Below are 20867 nucleotides of genomic sequence, written 5' to 3' on the forward strand. Positions count from 1 at the left end.
GGCTCAGCGGTTTAGCGCCACCTTCAGCCCAGGGCCTGATCCTGGAGACCCAGGATCGAGTCCCATGTCAGGCTCCCTGCACGGAGCTTGCTTCTCCCTCTGCCTGTGTCTCTGCCTCCCTCTCTCTCGCTCGCTCTTTCTCTGTGTCGCTCATGAAGAAATAAAATCTTAAAAAAAAATAAAAAATAAAAAGGCTGAAAGGACATCGAAATTCTGGCACTGGATCCAAGCCAGATCTCACTCATCTGGAAGTCTACTGCAGCTGGATGCGGGGACCTGGGCACTCTGGGGGAAACTGTATATACCTCACCCAGTTACCAGGCCCATGCTTGGCACATAGGAGCCCTGACAACATTCTTTGCTGGCTGGCTGATAATATATTTGAATGTGTTGACATAAAGCCCATGTTTGTGAGGTCCCGTATTTGCCAACAGCTAGAAACTGGTGTGTGGGAAACAGGGGTGGAGAAGGAAGGGAGAGAGGATATGCAGAGAGCATGGCGTGTCAGAAAGGACAGGCTTTAATGTTGACATATGGCACCTAAGAGGGTGGCATTTATTGAGCATTTTCTGTGTGTCAGGCAGGGAGTTTCATGCTTTACATGGGATACCTTACTAATACAGAAATCCAAAGTGGCAGTATTATCACTTTTTCTCTTTGCAGAAGGAGTATCAGAGGTTTGGAAAGGTAAAGAAATCTGTTTAAGGTCTCAAGGAAGTAAATGGCAGGGGTGAGTTTCAAGCCCAGGCCCGTGTGATTTTGGAGCCTAAGTTCCTAACCTCCTGGGCACCGTGCTGCTCACACTCCTGCTGTAACAAGGCTGCTGGGGAAGATGGGATGCGGCCACCAGATGCCATGCGGGCCATTTCCCAAAGCTGGAATGAGGATGCACAGTTTTCTTCTCCCTCCTATGTGTGTGTCGAACAGAAGTGTGTTTTGTCTACATCAGTTCTGGTAGAAGGAGAGAAAGGTGGGGGCAGACCCCACTGCATGGCTACTGGGGCCCTGGGGAGAGAACGCTGGGCAGAAGGATTTCAGGGGAGTGCGAGCAGAGACCACTCACGATGGTACACATGAACGCAGACAGCATCCAGCTGCTCCTATGGGGAAGGCGGGGAGGATACAGATGAGTGGGGAAGGTGGGGGCATGGGAAGAGCAGTTCCGTGGACTAATGGGAATATGCTGATGCTCTGTGGCCTGTTCCTGAGACACTCCTTCAAGCATACTTTGCCTCTGTCAGCCAAGCAGTGCCAGGTGGGCTAAAAAAGAGATAAGGAAACAGCCTGGACATTACACAATGACATGGTGAAATAGGAACGAGGGACTCGGTGTCGTAGGTGAACAGAGGAGGGGAAGGCACCAACTGGGGCCTGGCTCTGGTGGAGTGACAACTTCTGTCATGATCATTACACGCTTTCCCAGAGCCGGGCCTGGCGCAGAGTGCCTGACAGCCACAATCTCAGTACGTACTGTGAAATGTGTGCAGGTGGATGGACAGGCCATTGGCCTGCCGGAAGCCCTTGCCACAGTCCCTGCAGACATATGGCTTGTCCCCAGTGTGGGTCCTCACGTGGCGGGAAAGCTCAATGGACTGGGCGAACACAGCATCACAGTACTGGCAGGCGTACATCTTCCCTGGAAGCACACACGAGTCTCCTTATTAGAAACAGTGCCAACATGTATGGCATTCCTAAACACAAGATCACACTATAAGGCACATGTTGGAGAATATTATTTGGGAGATGGCGTTAAAACCACAAGCAATTTGTACACACTGGGTGAGAGGTCTGGGCCCTCCTATCAGATGGCACCTCACACACAGCTGATCGCACAGTGTGGCCTCCCTCCCCTGAGGAATAAGGACAGAGTTCTCACACACAAGACTACCCATCTGTTAACCAGGCCACCCCAAGTATGGAAGGGCTCATTCCACTCCCAGAAAACAGATATATCCTCGAGCCCAGAAATTCCCAGGTCTGGATCCCTCGCCACATACGCTGTGCAGAATCGTGACTGCACACAGAGGTGACAGACGGGGATTCAGAAAAGGGAAGCCTTCCCCTGCTGACTTGCTATGAAGTTATTATAAATCATTTGGCTTCTCTATTCTCTCATGCACATAATGAGAATACAATGACCAGACTACCAAAGACTATTGGGAAATAGAGGTAAGGAGCGAGGCTGGAAAACTGGCATTTGTAAGAAACCATCAGGCTCTAGGCTCCTTTATGGGCCAGCAGAGAAGCAGAGAAATCAGTGAGCTGAGGGTCCAGATCCCCCAAATCCTCGGGCCTACTTCAGTTAGAGCAATCAACATCATTTTCATTTCTTACATATTGGGCTTTGAAATAAGATTTTGTTAGGGAAAAAAGGGTTTCTTCAAAGAATCAAGAGCTGAAATTATTCAGAAGCCCAGGACTCAGCCCTTGGCCTTCTTCTTTATCCTCCCTTTGTAAATGACCTTATCTCAGAGCTCAGATACCATCTGTACTCTGATAGAGCCCACAGTTCTCTCTCTGGCTCCCAGCTTCCCCTAGAATAGGAAGTTACACATCCAATCTCTTACTCCTGTCCTCTGCCTGGAGGTCTAACTGGTACCTTGGACAGAGCTCCTGAGACGCCATCCCTGGTACCCCTGAGACTGGCCACAACCCCCATGCACTCTGGTTTCCTCCACTGAAGCAAATAGCAGGGCCATGTACTTGGCTGCTCATGCCAGAAACTCCACAGCCACCCTTAACTTCTCCCCTCACACCTACACCCACCTGGGTCCCATCACTTCTGCTTCAATGCCACATCCCCAAACTTGAACATTTGACAACTGCCCCTGGTACACTCAGGCTGAGAGCTCCATCACCTCCACACGAGACAACTGGGCCCTCCCTGACTCTCTGTGAACACTACTCTTGCCTTACTCCAATTACTGTTGAGAGTGGTCAGAATTAACTCCAAAACACATGTCATATCCTATTGCTCCTCTGCTCACAACTGTCCTATGGCTTCCTACCGTAGAATAATGGCCCCCAAGGATGCCCATGTTCTAACTCCCCAAAACTTGGGAATATGTTCCCTTACATGGCAAAAGGGGCTTCGCAAATATGATTATCTTAAGCACTTTGAAATGAGAAGATTATCCTGGATTATACCAGCAGGCCCAACATAACCACAGAGTCTCTGGAAGAAGGAGCAAGAAGGGTCAAAGGAGGAGGCACAATGGGAGAAACAGAGGTTACAGAGTGTGGCCATGAGCCAGGGAAGGCACACAACCTCTAGAAGCTAGGAAAACAAGGCATCAGTTCTCCCCTAGACCTTCCAGAAGGACCACATTCACCAAAACTATGACTCTTCCCTTGTTAAAAACCTCTTTTGGTTCTTTAACCTCCAAAGTGGCAAGATAATACATTTGCATTGATTTATTTTTTTTTAATATTTTATTTTATTTTTTTGACAGAGAGAGCACACAAGTAGGCAGAGCAGTAGGCAGAGGGATAGGGAGAAGCAGGCTATGTGCTGAGCAGAGAGCCCAATGTGGGGCTTGATCCTAGGATCATGACCTGAGCCAAAGGCAGATGCTTAACTGAGCCACCCAGGTGCTCCTATTTGCATTGATTTAAGCCACTGCATGTGGTAATTTGTTACAGCAGCAATAGAAACTGGCACACTCTGCATAAAAACCAAAAGCCTAAAAACAAAACAAAATAAAACAACGTCAACAACAAAAAACAAAGTCCTGATCCTGGCTTATAAGGCCCTATAAGACCTGGCCTCTGGCGACCTCTCTGGCCTTCCCTTGTTTACTCTGCTTTGGCCCTTCCTAGTTTTCTCTTGGCCTCTCAAACAGGTCAGGCTCATTCCCACTTGGGAGGGGGCTCTGCGCTTATGGTGCTCTTCTAAATCTCCCACTGGTTCCAACTGCCATGTCACTCAGGTTCCTACACAAGCCCCGCTTCTCCAAGGCCTTCTCTGATGATAAGAGAACCTTGCCTTTCTCCTGCTGCTTACCCCATTTTACTTTTCTTTATACCAGTTACTACAATCTGAATTTATATCACACAGTTATTTGTTTACGGTCTTCTTACCCACAGGAATGTAAACTCCATGGAAGCAAGGTCTGTATGCTTACACGATCCCTGGTGCCTGTAATAGTGCTCAAAAAACTCATTCGCTCAGGAAAGGTTTACTGAAGGTCTACTATTGCTAAGCACTATTCTCAGTTCCAATGATAACAGCAGTGGCAGGGGGAAGACTGATCGCTCTACCGTCATAGAGCTTGCATTCTAACAGGGGGAGCTAACTAGAAACATAAGGAATTAATGAAATAGATACTATATCCTATGACAGCCCTGTGGAGGAAAATGATGCAGGGGCACTGGAGCTGGGGCTGAGATTTTCCACAGGGTGGTCAGGAAAGCACTCACGGGGAAGAGGTGTGAACAAATTCCCGAAGGAGATGAGGCGGGATGAAAACAAAGCACTCCAAGCAGAGGGAAGTGCAAGAATGCAGGGCCCATGGCAGGGGTCCCGTCTTGTAGGGCTGGGGCCTCACAAGGAGGCTGCAGTGGGTAGATCAGGGTGAGGGTGGGGGAGAGGAGTAGGAGGGAAGGTCTTAGGAAACATGGTCACAGGGTGTCTGTGGGGCTATCATTAGGCCTTCAGATTTTATACCGAGCAAGGTGAAGAGCCTTTGCGAGAAGGTTTTGAGCACAGAAATGACAGGATGTGGGTTAGCACTGGAAGGACCACAGGGTCCTGTGTCCCGAAAGCACTACCTAGGGAGAGGATGAGAGCAAGGGGACCAGGTAGGTGGCCACTACCACAATCCAGGTAAAATGACAGCAGGATTCCTCCTTACGCACAAAGGTACCAAACAAGGCAGAGAGTCCTCTGAGAAGCCCTCTCTGACAACGCACCTACTCTGCTCTGACCGGACTGGAAACCCCTCCGCCATCCTTCCATCTCACCGGGGTTACTCCCTACTCTGCCGCCAGTGGCTCTGCACTGCAATGGTCTCTACACCAGAGACGCCCTGGACCATCAGCTCTGTGAGCACGGCAGCTCCAACTTCATCATTCAGCCGCCGCTGCTGCGCAAACTGCAGCAGGTGCTCGCCCAGGATTTTTCTCAGGCTTGAATTCCACCTCAAAGCCCAAGGAAGTCCTAGTTTTAGACCAATTCTGTAACTCTAAAGTCACAATCCTGCATTAGCTAGCCTCTCTTCCCAAACTCTCACCAGAAACATTTTATATGCCTGTGTACCTACCTACTCCTGGTCATCTGTGTCCCTAGAGACTGCATTATTTTTTGTTTTTAATCTACTTGAGATACAGGTCATGCCTAGTTCCAAATGGGTTTTTAGGCAGTTCACACAGCTAAAGTTGGTAGGAAGAATGAGGAAACTCTGCACGCCTTACCTTCCGAGTGCTTCTTCTTGGTATGGTAGGCCAGGGCAGAAGCCTGGGTAAAGGTCATGAGGCAGTGCTTGCACATGAACGGGCGGTCCCCAGTGTGAAGGCGAAGGTGGTTCTTCAGGGTAGAATTGGCTGCAAACTTTGCCCCACACTCTTCACAGGAGAAAGGCTTCTCATCAAAGTGTTCTGTCAGTTTGTGGTACTGCATGCCTAGGGAAGCCATGCCAGGGGCCAGAGGGACACCAGTAATCAGTGCTATGAATCCAGCATGAGGACACATACCAGCAGTCTGAGGCCAGGCCCCAAGAAGATGCACAGCATGAACCACAGGACACCAGGCCACACTCACTCTGACCTCACACAACCGTGCTGCTCATCCACCTACTGCCCAGCACTCTAAATCACCTCGGTCCCACTCCTGTTTGAGTCAGGCATGAAGTATTATGGGTTTTTCTTTCTCATCCCCTCTCTTAAACAGGACCCACTACCCAGGAACTGTGAAACAAAACTCACTTTTATGTTTCACTAGGTGTATCCGACACCTGGGACAAGGGTAAACAATTCTGACTACACATCCCAAGTGATACATGGAAACCTAAGAGTCAGGTGTTAAATAGCTGGTTATCATTGCGAATAATAATAGCCACAATTTACTAAGTACTAACTCTATCGTAGGCGCTGTACGTAGGTGTTTAACTGTATTATCTTAAATCCTTACAATTCAAAAAAGTGGGTGGTGTCAGGGTGCTTATTTAACAGATGGGGAAATTAAAGCTCAGAGCTGATTCCAAAGCTCATGTTCTTCTGAAAACACTGTCCTGCCTCTGTAGGAGCCTGCTGTTTCCTAGGCCCACCTGTATCCCTTAATGTCTACAACTAGAGGAAAGGCCTAGAATCCAAACTACGATGTCCAGAATGCTCACCCTCTGAAATGACTTCACCTTGAAAGTACCTGAGGCATGGGCAAACTCTCTTCCACAGAGGTCACACGTCACTGGAAGCCTCTTCTTCTTCTTCTTTGGGAAATCGGGCTCTCCTCCTGCACCATGGGCCTCCAGCTGATGTTTTTCCAGCTCTTTCTTAGAATCCTTGGTCTCGTTGCACTCCTTACACTGCACCTGTTTGCTCTTGGCCACCCGGCAGCGCTTCATGTGCACCTTTAGACGGCAGTAGAAATGGAAGCTTTTGTCACAGGCCTTACAGACGAAGCTCTTCTTGGCAGAGTCAGGGGAGGCAGACGTGTCTTTCTCTTGTTGCTCTGGCAAGGAACCAGTCTCTCCTTGATTGTTCTGTTTCCCAGACTGGCAGCCTTCCTCCGCTGGCTCGGCTACCTTCTCCTCTGTTCTGTCGTCGGCTTCACGGTGAAATTTATTGCTCACCTTCCACCCTTTCTTCCCTCCGCTTTCCTGAGTAAGGAAGCCTGCATACAAGAGAAATCGCATGGCTCTGGAACTTTTGTATTTTCTACTTTGTTTCCTAACTTTTCTTAGAGAAGGCTGCAAACTCTGTGGGACCCTCTAAAACTCCAGAGAAATACCGCTATCACACTTTACATACGTAGCATCATTTTACATCTATGCCTGTGACGTCTCTAGGTACTAAGAGCATATCAAAGAAGTAAGGCAGCAATGGATGAACTCTTGTTATAAACTGCGGCCTCTTCTTTCCAATCCAGACCCAATCGGTGGGTCTGACAGGACCCCTACCCCACTCTGTTCCTTACCAGTACATGCTATTCCTTACCAATGTATGCTAACTCATGCATGACAGGCTGCAGGGCTGGGAAAGATCTGTGGATTCTGCACAGGAGATGACATATTTCAATGGCCGAGACAGATTTTTCCATGGCTCTGCTCAGCACTACTTTCAAGGAAGCTTCAGGGCTGGCTGTCTCAGAGGAAATGCTCAGAATCTAAATGAACACCATGAGACAAAGGTTTGTGGTTAATATCAGCAGTTTTCTCCATAGTTTTCAACTTAGGGGGAAAAAAAGCTAATTTCAGGAAGGCACTGCTCCATCTCTAACAAGTTTATATCTCTTGTGATAAATGTAGTGGAGAACCCTCTTTTCCAGAGAACAGGGAAATTGGCAAAATTAAAAAAAAAAAAAAAAGAAAAGGGAGGCACATGGCAAGACAAACGTGCAAACACAAAGAAGGTACAAAGCAAGAGATTGGGCATTTTCTATGAGAAATATCTTCTCAGAAGCCAGGAGTCTCCAAAAGAACTTTTCTAGATCTTTATATTAAAAGTTTGGAAAGCTGTAGGATTTGGTAGTTGGTGGCTCTGTCCTGAAGATCAAGATAATTTTTTATAATATATAATTGTCTCAGTGTCTGGAAGTAATTCTGCATGATCAGTGGCTTCACATTTTTAGACACTTAGATGTACCCTTTTAAACATTTTCTTTCATGAAAAAAACTCAGCTTTTTAAAGAAGGTTCAAATAGGGGCTTTAAAGAGGCCAAGAATTTTATTTCAAAGCCCTCCTCTTTCAGAATGTTAGAGCTATCAGCAGAAAGAGTCTGTACACTGAGAAAATAAAGCAAAACCATCCACAGATGGCCAAATGGAATTTTCATTTGGGAAGACATTTTATTTCTGCTCTTTTCAAGTCTATCTAAATAAACCTGATGTCCCTGGAGGCAGGCCTGAGACTCATTAGTGAGGCTCAAACTCATCAACCGCAGGAGCGCCGTCTCTGAAGCGCAAGGCACACTGGAGAGAGTCTAGCAGATGCATTTTTCCTCTGAAGCCCCACAGAAATACGTGCCACCTTCTTCCCATCTGAGAGACCAAGGTGGAGCTGTTACCTGTGTGGATGTGCTAGAAGCCCGCCCTTCCGTTTACCTTCCACACCTACTTGGATTAAAAAGCACATATAGGTGAACTATTTAGTTTGATTTTAGTCCCTTTATGATTCTGCCCCACTTGTGATGCCCATGATCCTGGGCTGGACATCCATGAATCCCCCCAGTCCCCACCTGGTTTTTCTGGGATGCTGGCCACACTGAGAAGCCTTACAGAAAATGAGCTGGCACTATTTGCTACCCCATATGGGCAAAAGCTTTGTTCTATCTATGTTTATCTTGGCTCTTCCTAGACACCAGAACAAAGTATGCAATAAGAGCAATTTTACTTTTCTTCCTCTGAAAGAAGTTGCTTCTTAGAACATGTTACGGAATAGTATCATGGTTCCCTTTGAGTTTACCTAGGTTTAGGCAAATGAAATACATCTATGTTTGAGTCACGTGAGCCTGGGTTCAGAGGCTGGGTTCAAATCCCGGCTTCAAATCTGACCAGGTGGAGCATCCTAGACAGGTTATTGAACCCCCTGGAGCCCGAGTTCCCTAATCTGTAAAATGTGGATGACATCACCAGCCACGCAGAGTTGGGAGAATTAAAAAACAAAGAAGTGTTAGCTCAGCATGGGGCTCCACAGGTAATAGGCACTCTGCAGAATCTGGTGCCTCCCTTAGGAACGAGACAGTCCCAGGCATCAGTCTGGTAGAACTCTCTGGAACAATGAGTTTTTCTCCCCATCGCACCTCCTTCACAGCCTCTGCCAGCTGCTCCTCCTCTGGAGTAAAGCACTTGAGTTCCATCCCTTGCCGGACGGCCTCTGAGATCAGTCTGCGATGCTTCAGGATGGCTTCCAAGACCGCACTTTCTGGGCTGACCACTGAAAGAAAGGGGGATTGAAAACTCATGGGTGAAACTACGAGCACCATTTTTCCTTCACCTTTTCTCAACTCAACTCTTCACAGTGAGAATACTCACTGATCTCCTTCCTGGGGCTGGGAGTGGGGGGAATGGCAAATGGGCTGTACTTAGACCATAATTAATAAAAGCCTAGAATATTTACTGCATATTTTATTTTACAAACAAACTCCCACGTCCTTGAACAAAAGCCAGTCCTTACTTACTTCCAATGGTGGGGATGTGGAAGATGACCACCAGAGACTTGGCGCCCCTCTCTATCGGGGACGAAGATCTGATGAAGATCTGGGAGCCTACCTGCCCGGAAGAAAGCATCGGCACCAGGTTCCCTTCGTATTTCCTCCATGAGCAGGTTCAGTGGGCAGGTCTTTGTCTCCTGAGCCACCAGCAGCAGTTGCCAAATGGCTGTTGCAGAGAGAGTCTGCTTTTCTAGAACTGCTGACATCAGAGAACTGAAACCACTCGAGCCAGAGTCATGTTTCACAAGCTTCTCCATGACCTTCAAGATGTGGCACAAAAACACATGTAAGGGACTTCCTAGCTACCAGTGCAGCTGGAAAGCTGCAAATCTGAGCCCTAGGTTACAGTGGACATATTTCTGGGGAGGGGTTTTTCAGCATCTTTCACCTTTCAACCTGAGAGACTTTTATACCTGCCAAGCTCTTCACACTTCCCTTTGAATGCCTTTCTTATTACTGCAGAAATTCCAACTTATCACACTGCCCTAAAAATTAAATTACCTTGTTTTTTTTTCCTTCTCTACTGACCCCTTAGCATTTCTCCACACGGATGCATGTGTATATTTATGTAAAAATATAAATGTGTTTTTAAAGTATGTACATAATGTTCATCTTTTTTCCTTCTCTCATTTTACCCACCCTCTTTCCCTCTTCCCTTTTTTCTTACCTCTCTTTCTCCAGAGGCTAAACCCTTCATGTGTGGTATCATTTTTAGTAACATCTGGTTGTCTGTGAAAATCTCCGAGAGGTTTTCATGATACCGTCTCAACAGCTCAGTCCCATAATCATCAGGGCTTGCTTGGACTGCAAGGATATTAGCAAAACAGTAATGTCTGCTACAACAAAATGTCCTTCCAGACTTCTCCTACAGAAGATTAGGGGAGTTATAAATGACAGAGGAAGAGCATTATAACGCAAGTGCTCTGTCTCCTCCAGAAGGCAAGTTTGGTTCCTGGCTTGGGGCCTCATACATATGTGTTCGTATCTCCTTTGGTCTACCCTCAATCACTTGGTGCTTCAGGGTCACAAAACCACTAACACTTTGAAAGTCAGCGCCTGGTGGTAGAAGCTAGTGATTGCTCAACAGGGAGGTAATTAGAAGGCGTGCTTGTAAGAGATTCAGGCATACAGATTCAAGGGCTGTTGTTCCTTGAGCCTGAGCTTAAGGTCTATGTGGCAATCCAAAATACAGGCAGGCGTGAGTCAGGATTCCAGTAGTGAAGCTGACCCATGGTTCTTCTGTGTATATGCCCTTTGAGCCAATCTGTTACTCTCTTTTAAGAGATCATATTTAATTTGAAAGTAAGAAAAATCAAAACTATCAGGCATTTCCTTTAGTCTTACAGATATTTAAAAATATATTTTCCTCTTTGGCCCAGTTAACTCTGCTTCTGGGAATCATACCTTAAGAAATGCTGTGGAGGCAAAAAGTCTGTGTATGAAGATATTTGTTACTGCATAACCTGTGATGAGGAGGAGGAAGAGAACACCTAATACTTACTGAGGACCTCTGATTTGCTAAATGTTGTACATATATATGATCTCACAGTCACCGCAAAAATGAATGTGATGGATACTATACTCACCTCCGTCTCATCAGAGAGGAGAAAACAAGGTTCGGAGGGGTTAAGTCATTGGCTCAGGGTCACTCGGCTACAAAGTAAGTCAGGATACAAACCCAGGTAGTCTTCATAGCTGAAGCCCTAACCTTACACTACCTGCACCCCTAAACAGGGCAAGAGTAATGCATGATATGCATCCCTATGAGAAAAACCACATAGCCTTCAAAAATAGACCTATAGAGTTTCCTGGAAAGTGGGGGAGAATGTTTAGGTTATACTGTTAAATGGAAGAAATTATAAAATTCTAAAATACAGTAGAATCTCTCAACACTGTAAAAATAATGTGACAAAATATGTCAATGTGCTAATGCTGAAAAAAATCAAGTGGTAGAATTTGAGATTGTTTTTGTCTTTATTTTATAAATTGTTGAAGTTTGTATGGGTATTCATTATTTTTATAAGCTAGAAGAAAGTTCCCTCCTTTTCCAACTACCTTTTTTCTGAAAATCACCTTGGTCTCAAATGCTCTGAGATAAGGGAGAACTGGCTAGACTTGGCCCGTTCTTCTAAGAACTGGGACAGGGCCTCATTCCTCCAGACTGCGTGTACGTACACGAGGGGTGGGTAATTCTGGGGACTGCCAGAACCAAACAGCACTCACACGGGAGTAGGCAAATCAAGATTGGGGTTTTTGCTCCTTGTATTTATCAATACGACTTCATGTGTCTGTGAGCCCGCCTCTCCTTCGGCATTCCTGGCGGCAAGCTGCCAGCCTCTGGCCCTGGGAAGGCCACACCCTCACAAACCCCCCAAGCACAGAAACATCAGGAGGGCGCTCGATGGATAAGGGCAGTTCTCAGATTTCAGATCTTGCCTCCCCAACTACTGAGGATCACTGACTTCTGACAGCTAGTTTCTTTTTCACAAGGGCATCTCTTCCCATTACCTCATCTCCCCACCACGGAGCCCAAAGGGTGTCTAAGCTCAAGTTTTCTGTGGGAGAGGTTCCAGTTCAGAAAGCTGACAATTAACTGATACCTGTGGTGCTTGGCCAAGTGGCTAATCTCTGCAAATTCTCCAGCAGAAGGCCCAAGTTTGGGGACATCGGTTTCACAGCCTGAAGGAGTTTTACCAAACTCTCTGCAGTCAGAGTCTTGTCTTCAGACATTCTGTGCAGCAGCTTTTCCATTGTCTCCTTGGGTGTTCCGCCCTCGCAGCAATTCAGGATCACCTGCAGCGGCAAGCAATCAGGCAGACAGCAGTTACTGGCACTTCTAAGTGCATCTGACACACCACTGGCAAGCCCAGCAAGATGGCGGGACGAGGCGCCTGTCCCCAGGTCCTCCTCTACAGTCTCCAGCCCCTCCTCTATAGTCTCTGCCTTGTGCTGTGTCAGTAAAAAGCCCAAGTTTTCTCCAAACAAACAGCTCTGTGAAAATCCCTCTTGCTCAACTGCAGGTCTGTATGTACTCTTTGTGCCCCAACAGTCTGCATTTTGTGAGAAGATGCCTACCACAGGCCCACTTGGCAGAGCAAGTAGACTACCTCTCACTGGTTCTTCAGATTTGGTTTGTTCAGACACAGACTGAGAAACAGACTGGCAATTAATGAATATGGTCACAGTGGTTTCCAGTCTCTGTTCAATAACTACATGATTGTGGCAAGAGGTTGCAATTTCAGAGCAATCCTATTATCTTACTTCCTTTTGCTTAATTTTCATAGCAATTTGAATGCCCAGATATGCTACACATTAGTCTGTGGCCTCCAATATAATAGATTTAAAGTACATTTCTGGATAATTTTTCTGGTAGATTCTGTATTCTTGATCTCTCTTATCAGCTCCACACACACATCGGCTCCAGTCATCATCCCCCACTTCCACCCCCTTGTTCTTCCTTGGTGTGCTAGAGGATTTTCTGAGTCAGGAGGGCACCGGACTCCAGCAAAATACATGTCTGTTATTTTACAGATATTTTCCTATTACAATAGGACTATTTCCAAATAAACCACAAGTAACTATGTATAACTTGGCTCTTATGGGAGATTATTTCAACACATATGATTTACAGATTCCTAGTAACCAAATTTTGAGCTTTCCCTTGGGAAATTGACAGCTTTAAGGAGAAATAGTCAAGCAGATCAGTCATAGTAGCGTGCCAGAGGATGCCATTATCAAATTAACTCCCATTTAAAAATAAATTTTAAAAAATTAAAAAAAAAAATAAAAAAATAAAAATAAAAAATAAAAATAAAAATAAATTTAGCTATAAGACCAAATTGGTTTTATGTATATGAAAGGAATATCTACATTACGTATATGAAAGGAATGTATACATTATATATTAAGCTGTCATATTCATCAGTATAGAACATAGTCATTCTGTTTAATGTCTAATATATACTAGATTCCTACTAAATGAATCATAATTCAAAATTAAAGTGTCTATATCTAAAATCCATGCTGAAAAAAAAACATCCATTCTGATCTAGTGCTCTCAGTTCCTAAGCAATGACCTGATACATACTGAGGCAACCAAAGACGGTCAAGAGTGGGCGGGGGCTTTAAAGCTGGACAGGCCTAGTAGGAACCCCAGTCCTAAAATGTACAGCTGGTATGACCCTGGGTGAGTTCTTTCATTCTTTGAAACTTATCTTCCTCATCTGTGAAAGAAAAGAACAATACCAACTCTTGCACACTTGTTATTAGGAGCCCCTAAAGTGAAGTTGCTATTTGTAGAGCCTGACATAACGACTAGGACACATATGATCTTTACATGACAATGGGTAATGATACCCTTAGGCAGCTGTATGCACAGTGCTTCAGAGAATGTGCCATGTTTCCAAGTCTGAACTCCGGTACTGGTGCCCAGCAGCTGTGTCTCTGGCTGAGCTCTTCACCTAAGTGTCTAAGTGTCCTGTTTCCTCGTCTTTAAAATGAGGGTAATATCTGTGACTTTGTAAAGTTGCTGCGAGGGAAGAACTTAGTAATGTTTAAAAGATCCTCAGCACACTGCTGGGCACAGTGTATGGGTAAGCAATAACTGTCATAATTCCTATTTTAGTATCTGTTTCCAATCCTGAAGTAAAGACATTTCTGTTTACCAATTCTTATAGGACCCCCCAGGGTATGTATACATAGGGGCCCCGTGCCTTGATTAGCATCATTCTATCACAGAAGAGAGTTCTAAAAGGCCTGAGTGAGTGTTCCACACAACGCCCAAACACTGTGCCTATTTGATCAACATTCACCTCTACATTCCTTTATTCTTTTGCTTCAATTTTCATGAGAAGTAGTAGCTTAATGAGGTCCGGTAGAACCCTGATTCTAAGAGGTGTTTTTGTGATTTATAACTAATTTAAGTTCTTGTGCTTCGGTCCTTTCCATCAAATAAACTGAAAGTGACAGAGGAAAATGACAGTGTGGTGTCTTGGTGCAGAGAATGAGGCTGAGGCTGAGTCTGGGCTCTTCCTATAAATGCTGTTTTACCAAGATAATGAAACAGTTCAAAGGACACATTCAATCTAGCTAATAAGGAAAAGGTTTGAATGAGTAATCGAATGAAATCCTAAACAGGGAATCAGGAACTTGTAGAGCTATAAGCAACTTACTTAAACGGAGTGCCTGAAATTACATTCAGTCTTAAGCCTAAGGAGAAACCAGAGGTTTAATCTTATTTTGTATATTATCTTTCTCTAATAAATTCAAAGGAGTTAAAATTTTGGGAAAAATGTAATTTATAAAATATAATTTTGAGAGTAAAGATTGTTCCCATTTTATGTGAAAAAACAATTTAAGATCACTGAGAAAAAGAGAATGGAGGATGCCATCTTCACAACTGACCCACACTCAGCCATCCTACAACTGCTTTCCAAGTATCTTCTCTCCCGAATCATAAGCCACTTCCCACAGATTTAAGAATTGATGCCACAGAAGTTCTCTGTCCCTATTCCTTCCTTCCAGATATATAAATATTTTTAGCACAAAGTTGAAATCAATAGCACCAACAAATACAGTTATCTAGTTGACTTGAGAAGTCATGCCAGCAGTTTTATGAGGATTTTAGTAGCTGGCTGGTGGGAGAGAAAATTGGTACAACCTTTCTGAAGGGCAATTTGGCAATATACAGCAAACACTTGAAAATTTTTATATTCTCTATTCCAAAATTCCACTTCTTAGAAATTACTCGAAGGAAATAATTTGAGAAGTATGCAAGGATTTGTGTGCGAGGATGTTCTCTACATCATTTATTATGGCAGAAAATTGGAAACAAATGCACAACAACTAATGAATTAGGGTATGTTCATGAAACAGAATACAATGCAGCTACCAAACCCCCTATTATAGAGGTGGAAATATATTCACAGTATGTTAAATAAAAAACCCAAAGTTATTCTGCATGAGCCTATCCTGGGATTGGCTAAAGCGAGAAAAATTAGGGGCACATGCTCCAAAGTGTCAGCAGTGATCATCTCTGAGTGACGAGATGGTGAGAGGTTTTAATTTTTTTCTTCTTTTTTTCCCCAATTTTTCCTACAGGTGAACAGTGTATCATTTCTATAAGGAAGTGACAAAATTATAATTACAAATGTGCCTAAACATCTTAACTCTTGGGGCAACTGTTATACATTAAAAACTCATCAAGTCCGAGCAGGACTATGCACCTATCCACATATCTCAACATTTAATCATACGACATGATCTGTGAGCCCCTCAGCCAGCTGCTGCCAAGGGTACAAAGAGACATGGATCAAGAACATGAACTTCAAGATTCTTACTATGCAGTGTGTGCAAAAACACCGCAAGGGAAGAAGTGCTACATGCCGCAAAAGAGCTTTAAAAAAGTGCTGCATTAACTCAGAAGGAAGGATACCACGGTTACCCTTTTCTCAGTGCCAGTCAGGAATTCCTCCTCGGCTGTTTCCAGGAACTCCAGGATCGGTCTCAGCTGTGTGACACACTGGATCAGGTCCTCTTTGTGTTCTAGTAACAGAGCAGACAAGGTCTTTCCCTCCTCTGTGCTCCCTGGGGAGGTGGGGGGGGGGGGTTAGAGATGCACAGAAGAAGCTAGTCAATTTGAAGAAAATGACAGCATGGTTTGTCAAGGGAGATCTAACAGAATAGTAAAGTGGTTCTCAGCCTATTTTGAGCACCCGAATGCAGAATCTCTTTTTTGGAGAGGAAAATACTTTATTATTCTGTTTAAACTCTATGAAAGGAAAAATGTTTCATTTATCTGTCGAAACACAAAGCTGCAGAGCCAGCCAGAGGTTAACTTCTGGTTGGCAAGGCCACTGCTTTGTACCTAACCCAAACGAGAGAAAGTGCAGCCGTCAATGCTGCTGGCAAACCAGTTCACTCTGGGCACTCAAAACACTGACTGGGATGTGTGGCTTCTGAAGGGCAGGAGAAGGCCGATGGTCGTCTCGAGCCTCAAGGTGTCAGACTAGTCCGCTAGGGGATAGCAACGGAGACTCCAATTGAGGTTGTATGTGTGTTTAACAGGCAGCTTCTGGAATTATGTGTAGAACTGATGTGAAAATCACGTAATGATAATGAAGCCACTGAGGAAATGTATCAGCAGAGCAAGCCTGACAGCATCTTTCCAGAATAAAACCCAAGCCACTCAGGTGGACAGGGTTTTCTCCTACCTTTTGGCTGCACTGCTTCGACACCTTCTGGCTTTCTGCCTAACAATGCTGCCTTTACTGCGGGATTGGAATCTTGGTACAGCCTCAACAGCGACACAACAGTCTGAACATCCAGGCTCTCATCTCTCACTTTATCCAGGATTCTCTGGAATGCTGAGTGACCTTCTTCACCCTCAAGACATCCCATTATAGTCTGTGGACACAAGTAACCAGAAAGAGAGATCAGCCAGCCACGTTCCTTGGATTTGGTGAGTGAGGCCCTCAAGAATTTGATCCCTGCCACTTTGGCCTTTCGTCATATTTGGCATTTCGACAGTCTCTGCATCATGGCTTCTCTGATTTGGTAGCACTGAAGCACTGGGATGAATAAGCACCCGCCATTCTCACCCCTCCTTCTGGGCCTTCCTCACTGATTCTTCCAAATCTCTAACCATAAGCAGTACCAAAAACTGGTCCCAACTCTATTTTTTCTCCTGTTATGCTTTCCGTTTGGAATAGCTCTTACATATACAGCTTTCATGTCACCTCTAGGCAGATAACACTGCAAACTATCTCCCTAATCCGAAGCTTTCTGTTTAAATTTAGAGCCACAGGGCAGCCCGGGTGGCTCAGCAGTCTAGTGCTGCCTTCAGCCCAGGGCTGGATCCTGGAGACCCGGAATTGAGTCCCACATTGGGCTCCCTGTGTGGAGCCTTCTTCTTCCTCTGCCTGTGTCTCTGCCTCTCTCTCTCCCTCTCTGTGTGTCTGTCATGAATAAATAAAATCTTTAAAGAAATAAAATACAATAAATTTAGAGCCACATAGTTTCTGCTAGAGATGCCTTTTCCTCCAGAGGTCTTGGCAGCACATGTGACCATCTGGGCTCTTCTAACCCCAGAGTACCAAAATATCAGCAACTCCAGTGGTAAAATAAATGAAATTAGTGGGAGGAAGGCCAAATGGAAGGAAGGGTTAACATTTCTATTTTAGCAATAATGAATTTAGTTTTGAAAAATCTGGAACCAAAAATTAATTTCATGTACACAGTCTTTATATTTCTCCTTCGCAAATCTACAACTTAGCTTTGATGGTTTTTTAGTGTTGATACTCTAAGAGCTTCCTTACAAGAAAGCAAAAAGTTATGGTTTTCTACACACACACACACACACACACACACACACAACATGAAAGGATCTCATGAATATCTACACTTGCAAAATTTAGCTAAACAGTTCTTATAAATTCTGGTAATTATAGATTTAAAATTTTTGTTTAGACAGATTTTGATCTTTCTCTCCTCTTCCCAAATAACAGGAATTATGAACGGGTTAGACTGTGTTTCTTGGCTTTGCTTGAGCTTGCTTCCTGATCACAGAATGGCCGTATAAAGCCAAGCCAAACTTAAAAAAGAAAAATAAAGTTCCTAGATTTTTAGTCACATACAAAAGTAAATTCAGATAAAACCCAGTTTAGGAAGCCACATTAACTAAATTAAGTAACTTCCATGAACCTGAAAAATTCTTGTTTCCATTTTAAAAATAATAAACAAATGAAAAACAGTTGAATGCTTAATCGCCTTCAGTCATTTTTATCCAACCTTCTGTGCTTTCATCTTCAGTGGGCCTAAAATCTCTTTAAAGATAGCCTTTTCCCTGACAGCAGTAGGGACCTGCGGTAGGCAGCCTCTAAATGGTTTGCAATATTCCTGCCACCAGGTATTCATGCCCTTGGGGTAAACTTGATGTCATGTTTCCAAGGAAAAGAACACGGCAAAAGTAATGGATGGCACTTCTGAGCCTCGGTCACCGTGACTTCCATCTTGTCTGTGTGGGTACTCTCCGCCTTTGCTCTGGAGGCAAGCTGCCATGTTGTAAGCTGCCCTACAGAGAGGCCCACGTGGCAGGGAACAGACATCGGACATCTCCAGCCAACAGTCAGTGAGTGAGCTTGGAAGTGAATCTTCAGAACCCTGCCAACAGTCACGTGAGTGTACTCAGAAGGAGACACTCCCCGCCCCTCACCACCCACTCTGAGCTGTCTGCAGCCTTGGCCATCCACCCTGACTGCAGACCTGCCAGGGACCTTGAGCCAGGGACTCAGTTAAGGACGCCTAGATTCTTGACCCTCAGAAATAGTGAGATAATAAGTGTGTATTCTTTTAAACTGCTAAATGTTAGGGTAATTTGTTATGCAGCAATAGATATCTAATACAGACCCACTCAATGCTAATGCCCTCAGTAAACATTTTCTCCTTCTTTATTTCCCCTTTCCTCCCTTCCTTTCTTTCATGCTTCTTAACTGATATGGCAGAGAATTTAGCCATCATCTACCCTAGGCCAGGGTGCTTTCACCTGAAGTTCTCTGAATATCGCGAATCCGCCTCTCTTAGTATCCAATTTGTCTGACATTATCATTTGAGCCGGTGGGGAAGAGAAGCTTTCATCAGTGGTGGCGTCTGATGCGCTTCTCATTATCCTCTCGGCTGTCTCCTTCTCTGCAGAACTGCTCAGCAGTGAAATTAAAACATTTGTTAACTTCATTGCTCAGCAGTGATGCTAGGGTGTGACCATCTGGGAAGAGGAGCAGGGGTGAGCTGATGAAAGGGCCAGGAGGGAGTAGTCAGCTGCCTGGACAGCCCTGTTCTTTGCTCTTTCTTCCAGAACCGACTGGGGACCTGGCACCAGAGCCAGTGCTTTAACTGTTACTCCGTCAGCCCCCTGAGCTGCCGGGGGCTCCTCTGTGCAGTGAGCTCTTTTCTGAAATGGCATATCTGCCTAAACAGAAGGTGTCCTGTATTGTGGCAAACAGATTCATGGACTGCCACCGCGTATCAGAACTCTAAGACAGGAATCCAAAACAGCTTTGCGCTTTAAGCAAACGTTTGGAATTCCTTTGATTCTTAGAGTTAAAGGTACTTCCATAAGTTCCTATCAACTTATGGTCACACATGTAATCAATGTACTTTGATTTATGAATGAACTACAGGTCAAAATATGTAAAGATGGGACAGTTTCCTTTTAAAATTTAATCTTCGCGTTCTGCTAAGGTCTTTTAATTGAACTTACTTATTTTCCCAACTGTCTGCCTATTGCCTTTAGATTTGAGTTATGCTGTGCTCTTATTTACTCGTGCCTCCCCTGAATGCCGAGGGCCAGACAATGGAACTCATGACACAGACCACAAGAGCTCAACACCATCCCAGACCACTGTACACAGGTGCCACCTATGTGACTCCTCACATCAGTCCTGGGAGCATTATTACTATGACTACTTCAATGAGAGTCAGAGAGATGAAGTGACTCACCTTAGGTTGTGTGGCCAGTAAGTAAAGTACCCTGGAGAAAACCATGATCTAATTTCAGTGACCTGGTACCGCTTTCACTAGTTCCCACTCCCAGATTTGAGTGCAACCAAATCCATTTACATTGCATTCTACTAGACTTATTAGAATCAACATCACATTGAACACTGGGTCATATCTAGACAATCTGTACCATTCCTCCTGGTCCCAGTGATTTGTACACAGACTGGTACACAGTAGGTGGTTCATAAATATTTGTTTAACTGAATAAAATTCCCTGGCTATAAAACCAATGGCCCTTCTATCTATGGCTGCATATCTCATACTTCATAATCAGTAGAGAGGAGATATGGAGAAACAACAACTTCCATTTCTCAGACCTGTAAAATGAAGCCTATTAATTCCCTTCTCAATGAGTTACCCTATGCTATCAGTGAACACAGTCCACGAAACACAGACCTGCACTACTTGACAAACCTCCAAAGTAGTGACATGGTTAAAAACATCAGATTCACTTAGCAGAGGAGATTTGTTTGCCTTTGAAACAAAGTTGAAAGAGAAAAAAATGCTACTAGGCCTTAAGCTTTGAGAGTCTTTCTAGAACTTTAGGTGAAAAGTGGATCAAACAGCAAGGAAATCAATAGTAGAAGTTATCTCCTTATTCTACTCAATGATTCACTTTGCTATGTACACAATTAATTAAAAGCAGAGACATGGCTAGGAAGAAAGAAAAGAAAAGAAGAAAGAAAAGAAAAGAAAAGAAAAGAAAAGAAAAGAAAAGAAAAGAAAAGAAAAGAAGAAAAGAGAAAAGAAAAGAAAAAAGAAAAGAAAAGAAAAGAAAAGAAAAGAAAAGAAAAGAAAAGAAAAAAGAAAAGAAAAGACAGACAATTAAAAGTTCCTTCATAAAAGCTGAAAAAAATTATGAGTTTGCCTTTAAACACAGGTTTTGCTCAGCTCAGCCAGAAAACCTGTTAGGTCAGTATCTGCTTTTTCTAATGGGGAAGGATAT

General features: G+C 44.3%; 1 protein-coding gene across 14 annotated transcripts in view; it reads right to left on the minus strand.

The window, feature by feature from the left end:
- ZBTB40 (zinc finger and BTB domain containing 40) overlaps positions 1 to 20867 on the minus strand; it is a 73711-nt gene that overhangs the window by 10499 nt on the left and 42345 nt on the right. For 11 of the 14 annotated variants that reach the window (XM_072827909.1, XM_072827913.1, XM_072827907.1 and 8 more), the window contains 10 exons: positions 16579 to 16771; positions 15810 to 15952; positions 11968 to 12160; positions 10035 to 10171; positions 9426 to 9627; positions 8957 to 9090; positions 7153 to 7321; positions 6362 to 6829; positions 5413 to 5619; positions 1472 to 1636 (listed from right to left, as the gene is read on the minus strand). In XM_072827909.1, coding sequence (XP_072684010.1) covers positions 1472 to 1636; positions 5413 to 5619; positions 6362 to 6829; positions 7153 to 7321; positions 8957 to 9090; positions 9426 to 9627; positions 10035 to 10171; positions 11968 to 12160; positions 15810 to 15952; positions 16579 to 16771 — 2011 coding nt within the window. The remainder of the gene's footprint in view (positions 1 to 1471; positions 1637 to 5412; positions 5620 to 6361; positions 6830 to 7152; positions 7322 to 8956; positions 9091 to 9425; positions 9628 to 10034; positions 10172 to 11967; positions 12161 to 15809; positions 15953 to 16578; positions 16772 to 20867) is intronic. The other 3 variants (XM_072827915.1, XM_072827904.1, XM_072827916.1) reach the window with 2 other exon arrangements.

This window comes from Canis lupus, chromosome 5, assembly GCF_048164855.1.
Source record: "Canis lupus baileyi chromosome 5, mCanLup2.hap1, whole genome shotgun sequence".
Lineage (NCBI taxonomy): Eukaryota > Metazoa > Chordata > Mammalia > Carnivora > Canidae > Canis > Canis lupus.